General features: G+C 42.3%; 1 protein-coding gene across 1 annotated transcript; it reads right to left on the bottom strand.

Annotated features, from left to right (window-relative positions):
- Nucleotides 1-3,635: 3,635 nt before the first annotated feature.
- On the bottom strand, nucleotides 3,636-6,322 carry LOC147444013 (uncharacterized). The gene has a single exon (XM_086526772.1). The coding sequence runs from the start codon at nucleotides 5,771-5,773 to the stop codon at nucleotides 3,815-3,817; it is 1,959 nt and encodes a 652-aa protein (XP_086382898.1). The 5' UTR covers nucleotides 5,774-6,322; the 3' UTR covers nucleotides 3,636-3,814.
- Nucleotides 6,323-6,442: the final 120 nt, after the last annotated feature.

The following is a 6,442-nucleotide window of genomic DNA, read 5'->3' as shown; positions in this document are numbered from 1 at the left end:
CCTCAGCTTAGCCTTGAGCCGGTTGAAAATCACGAGTAGCCGGTTGGAAACCATGGTAAAGGGAAGAAAAATCGGTGAAATATGTGAGAAAATAGTTCAAAAATCTTGCATACTTTAAAATTTTTGCTAGTATTTTTGGTTTTCTTCTTTGCAACCAAAGGCTGCTTAATAAAAGAAACTTTCTCGAACACTGACTAGAATCAAGCTATAGAATGCAAGAAAAGTCAAGCCATGTGAACTGTGAAATGAAAGGTGATATAAAAAGAACTCATTTATATATGTGTGTATGTGTGTGTGCACATAAATAAATAAATAAAATTATGCGTATGTATATATGCATGTATGTATGTATAGAATTTACTAGAATTATGCAAGGTGGAGCTTTATTTTAGCATTCTAAAACAATAGAATGTAAGAAAAGTTAAGACATGTCAGAATGTGAAATGGAAGGTGAAATATAAATATCCATTTAATATTTTAAAACTAAAATAACATTTAAGGTAAGTGTCACTCATCACTGAAAACATTAAAAGTATGCCTAACTCAACTCTTCTCTATGGCTTCTTTTAGAAAGCCAAAAAGTGCTTCTCATCACCATTTTGAAGTGAGTGAAAATATTTGAGGAGGTAAAACAGAGTAAATCTTAAGAAATTAGGGCTTGATCGAGTGCCCTTAATATTTTGCATCTAGCCCAATTACTAGTGACCATATCTTCTCTGTCTTGAAGTCTTGTCGAGGTCATTTGCAACCTCAAAAACTAAGTTCTCTTTTTTTTTTCCGTACTCACAATTGTGAGTGTAGGAAACCTTCCTTGCTTGTAGTGCTCTTTTTGTGCCCCCACAATTAGCAAGAAAATCCTAGGAATTCGATGCTACCATACTCCACATCATTTGCAGCATAACCAAAATCTGCTCTTATACCATAGAAGACAAATACATGCCTGCAAGGCCCATAAGTATTGGGCAGGATGGGGCTCCTATTCAAGACAATCTTTTGAAAGACGTCTAATTTTTCAAAAGTTGTATAAATGATGCAGAACAACGCACATTATTTCTCACAAGTTCATTTGGGACAATTTGATAAATATCTTGAAGTGACAAAATGGAGTGTATCAAAGCATACCCAACGAGCTTAAAGAGACGTACGAGGTCCTATGGTGGTGATCATTTTATCTCTAGTATTTTTTCCTTGTTATTTTTCTTTCATTTGCGATCTATATTCCACTTTGAATATGACCTTTTATGTAATTAATTCTCTTTCTAAATTAACAAACTATGATTATGAGAACATTAAATTGAGATATGAATTAACTAAAAGATCAGACTCTTCAAGAACAACCTATTCTTGGGAGGAAAGATTTGGAAAAACCAAGCCACCCTGATCTACACACAAATTGTTCGCTTCTGCTATTTCAAACAAGTTTGAAAGTCTAGGAACTGGTGCATCTTCGAAAACGGCCACTTGACAACCAGCCTCAAAAGAGATTATCCAAGAAAGAAAGAAGTGATCATTTATATTGGAAAACACAAGAACTCTAAAGAGTGAAAGCAAGTAATCAAAGCCATCATGGTTTTGGTGTATCCACCAAATGTAACTATCTAAGTAACTCTCTTTTGGAAGCGGCCGTGCACCTTTGCAAAGTGTGTTCACTCACAATTGTGAGTATGGCAAAAAAAAAAGGATATAAATTCAATAGCTTGGTCTATTCAGTTAAGTTTTACTTAATTGCTCATTTTTTAGACTCTTTTTTTCTTTGCTCACTTTTCAAGGCTCTTTTTTTGGTAGCCCTACTACCACATCTAGTACACTTCACTAAAAGGCCAAATGCCTGTGTGAAAGCTTCCTTGGGAAGAGGGGTGGTCAACCCTAGAAGCAAGGGGCTTAATTTGGATGTCAACCAATGCACCTAGTATGATCATGTAATGTCATGTCATGTGAATGTCCTAGGGTAGGTTCATGGGCTGAAGCCCATTCTCATCAGCCTCGTTAGATTTAATAACACAAAAGACTGTGCTAAAGAATAGGAATCTAAGATAAACATCCCCCCCTCACTTGGCCATTCCTTATGTGATAAAGGTAAGGACATCTAAAGGTAGTCTATGTGAAAAGCTCTCATGAACACTCCCATCTAGCTTCAATGTCATAAAGCCTTTCACATGCAAAGTATAATTCTCTCTAAGTAATCTTGTAGATAGCAGGGTCCAAAATCCCACTTTGGAGTTCAAAAGAAGTACAAATCTTTTTTTCTTTTTTAGAGAGTACAAGAATTTTGAAGCACACGCACACACCCTATGTACAACGGCCTCACAGGTAGGGAGAGAGGCATCCCATCACGCGCACACACCCAACTCCCATAGTGGAGGCATATGGGAACAGTCCCTAAAGACTTAGAACATGTCTTCATGTCACAAAGGGAGGATAGAACCCAAGACCTTAGGCACATAGGCTATGACTCTACCAACTGAGCTAGCACCCGTCGACAAGTACAAATCTTTTTGTTTTCCTTGAATCAAAAAACTCACTCTTGTTATTAATACCCACACACGATCTACTACCATGTGCATGCATCTATTGTCTCTACATTGGCATAGTTTTGTTCTATTCTTGCAAGAACTTGAATTGGCTAAAAAAATGACTTATGGTTTTTTTAGTGATAGTCCAAGCTCTAGTCTATGTGCTGAAAGTTTAGTTTTCCTTTTTTTTGTTTCAATCAGCCCGAAATGTTCCTTTTGATGCCTCATTCAGCATAATCAGAATGTGAGGGTAAAGGCACTGCCTTAAGAGCAGTTAAGTGATATCCCTTTAATCACCAGGTTTTATGCAGATACAGCAGCTCACGATAGCTCAAAGCACTTACATGCAAACATAGATTCAAGCAAAATATATATCGTCTGTTGCGGTGGCCTCTAGCAATTTTTTGACAGCCATACAGTCCCTGAGATTTAAAAAATGAGCTTCAAAATTCAGAACGCGCAGAATGCTCAATTTCATGAGCCAGCCAACAAGGGAACGTGCATCAGCGCTTCTAGCCATCCATCCAAACCATTCACTTGCGTGCTACAATTCGTGGGTAGTTTAGGGCATGGTCGCGCGAGGCTTAGTTATCAGTTATTGATAACTATGCCAACTATGCACAAAAAAGCATTTAATGAATAACTAAGCCTCTTGCATGGTCACGCGAGGCTTAGTTATTCATTCATCCTCCCAACTATGCCTTGAGCTTCACAACTATGCCAAATTCGGCATAGTTACAAAGGGTAGGCTTAGTAAGTCATTTAATGCTCCTTTTAGCGTGTGACCAAGAATGAGGCTTAGTTATTTGTTCAAATAACTGATAACTAAGCCTCGCGTGACCATTGCCTTAAACTTAAACAGTATCCGTCCGACAAATGGCCCCTTTTCCCTATAGCTTCAAGCAAACCATAGTTACAGGGAACGGCCATTTGCAGGCTTCCGTTCCCCGTTCCCAGTGCCACTCCGACTTCCCGTTCCGAATCCCCATTCCGTGTTTTAGATGTGAGTATCTTTAACAGGCAGACTAGCAATTCATGCCCGTTTCTGTTCCCCACGACTTTCCATTCATGGTAACTATGAAGCATGCAAGCGTGTATGAGTGCAATTTTTTGCAACAAACGAAAGACAATGATGCACATCCTTAGAGAAAGCATAAAATATCACCGACGTTTGATCCAAAGTTGAATGAGTTAAAGCTTATGTACTAAAGACAAAAAGAATGCAGGGCAATTAAGCCCCTGCCTTTCCTTTCCAACCCTCACACAACCCACCCACCTTCCTTCCCCTTCCTTTTCCAAGCCTAGTAAAATGAATGAGGTGTAGCCTGGTAGAGCTCAAGATGCTGAATCGCCACTGGTAGATTTTCACTTACTGATTGAACTTGCAATACACTGGTTCGCAGAAAACTCTTGAGCACTTTCAGTGTAGATGTCTCCCGAAAGGCTTCAAAATTTCCTGCATTCATTGCTAGATAGCAGAGTAAGAGAAGCGCCCGCACTTGCACATCCTTGTCATCTGTGGATACTAGACGTATAATGTGCGGAAGTGCCCCTGCATCCACTATAGTTTTGGAGTGCTCTAGATGCAAAAAGTTGCCTGTCCGAGCAAATTTCTCTAGCGCATGCGCCGCTTCTCCGGCCACCGCAAGCTCTGCATGGCTCAACTGTCTCACAAGGGGCTCAATCACTTTCGTTTCCCTTGCAGGAAATGTTCGAGATAAGCACCCAATAGCTCTCAGGCACGGTACCCGCAAATTTGATTCTTCTGTTTCTACCACTCTCAAAACCTGATCAACAACTGCTTTTGCCGCTGGCGAACTTGTCTTGAAAGCCGACCGCCGAAGCTCCACATCTCTCTCAGCTGCCCCTGCTATTTCCATGACTGCCATCACAGAATTTCTCAACACTTCACCCGCAGATTTCTCCTTTTCGATGAGTTTTGCAAAACAGACGAGCGCTTTGGTATCAGTGATTCTCTTGCTAGCATCCACATTGTTCTCTGCAAGCTTCCAAAGAGCATATGTTACTTGCACTTTGAGATCCTTTCTTGTCTCAGGGTCTTCATTTTCTCTTTCCTTTTTCAGGAGCTCTCTGCTTGAGAATCCATGGAAATAGTATGAGTCGCTGAAGCCTCTCAAATGGCGAATTCGCCTTGGTTTTGCCTCTTTATGTGTGGCAATGTCCGGACTTCCCCATGGACGATCAAGGCAAAAATCGAAATGTGTTGAATTCGCTTCCCATTGGTCGTCCAGCCTCCCGTTGTCAGATTTGATGCTCTTCATGCAAGCTTTGCCCTCTACTACAGAGGGGCTCCTTATGGCCGCAGTGCCCCTCGAAAGATTGTGCATTGTGTTGCTTCTAAAAGTCTTATTTTGTGGGCTACTGTCAATTGTCTCAAAAACAAGTAGCGACACAAGAGGCCGTATTATACTCTCTGTCGAAAATGCAGTTTGTGCTTCTGGGGCTTGTGAGACCATCTTGCCAATAACCCAAGCAACTTTTGCTTGCACTTTCATGGGCCCGTCTTGCAAAATATGCACAAACACTGGAATTGCACCGCTGTCGTGTATCTGTTGCACACGTTCGTAATCCGCTGCAAGCGCTCCAAGCGCATTTGCAGCAGCTATGCGACCCCCTATGTTGGTTCCTTCTTTGAGCAGACGCAGCAATGGTGGAACTCCTCCTTCCTCAATAATAAGCTTTCGGTTCCGATCATTGTCAAAAGCCAAAGAGGCCAAATAGCTTGCACCCTCTTCTTTCTCCACTGGATTACCTCCATGGACAAGAGCTACTTGCCCCCACACCCAGGCAAGCATTGGATCCGTACTTGCAACGGGCGGTAAACCGTCCATTCCTCCCCTTTTTCCATCAAGCCTGTGTGGCGATGAATTCAAAAGCCACGTCACATCCCCTATGGCACCTTCAAGTGAGCTATTTACCTTGCGAAAATCTGATACGGAGACGATATTCATCACCCGCTTGAGAACCCCACTCCTTTTGCATTTTCTGACAAGTAAATTGGCCTTTTCTAGGGTCTTTGATACTTCCAACATGATGCGTTTTGCTGGGCGATCGTAAAGACTGCCCTTTCCATGACTGAACAAGCGGGCAAATGTTCGAATGAGGTTTGCAAGCTTCTCTACTTTCTCATTCAGCTCAGCACAGTCTTGCTTGAAAGAGTCAGCCTCTTCGATTGCTTTACGCAATGCCTCTGTGAGCAGGATGGGTTCCCCCACGAGCTCTTCAATCTTCGAGTCCATTTAGAGAAGCACATTTGGAGGGAGAAAGGCTAATTGAGCCAGGGTTGTGCGTGTGTGTGCAATTGTGTGTGTGTGTGTGTGTGTGTGTGTGAGAGAGAGAGAGAGAGAGAGAGAGATAAACATGCAGTGCAGATGCAATGCAAGCCAGTGCAATAAGCTATCGACACAGACGAAGTCACTGACGGTTAACAAATTTGGGCAGGAAGGCCAATCCTAAGAGAAATCTTGGAAGCAACTACTGCTCATAAGTGAAGGCAAAGCAAGATATCCACCAGTGCAAAAAGAGACATTAAAATGGCTGATTGAAGGTTACAGCGTGTGTGTGTGAGAGAGAGAGGTCCAAAATGGGCCATCACAATGATAGATAGCCCTTGTGACACGCACTCAGCACGTTCTCTCTCTCTCTCTCTCTCTCTCTCTCTCTCTTGTGTGTGTGTGTGTGTGGAAATGCACAATGAATCTGTTGTGTGAGAGAAGCAACACAGAGAGACTGCAAAAAGGCGTGCTACCTACTGGCACGGGTTCGGCTCTTGAGGCGGCCTTTCTCAAGAATCAGAATCATGCAGCTCAAGAATCCACCCCCCCGCCCCCCCCACCGCGCGCGCGCACACACACACAAGCGACCCAATTCACCAAAGCCCGATATCATCTACAAGACACACTCACACA

The sequence above is a fragment of the Adiantum capillus-veneris genome, chromosome 13 (assembly GCF_014529385.1).
Source record: "Adiantum capillus-veneris isolate H3 chromosome 13, ASM1452938v2, whole genome shotgun sequence".
Classification (NCBI taxonomy): Eukaryota; Viridiplantae; Streptophyta; class Polypodiopsida; order Polypodiales; family Pteridaceae; genus Adiantum; species Adiantum capillus-veneris.
The sequence above is the reverse complement of the archived record's forward strand: the minus strand, read 5'-3'. Positions and strand labels throughout refer to the sequence as shown.

Coding starts and splice junctions, on each gene's coding strand:
- LOC147444013 (XM_086526772.1), bottom strand. CDS start 5,773: ATGGACTCGAAGATTGAAGAGCTCGTGGGGGAACCCATCCTGCTCACA.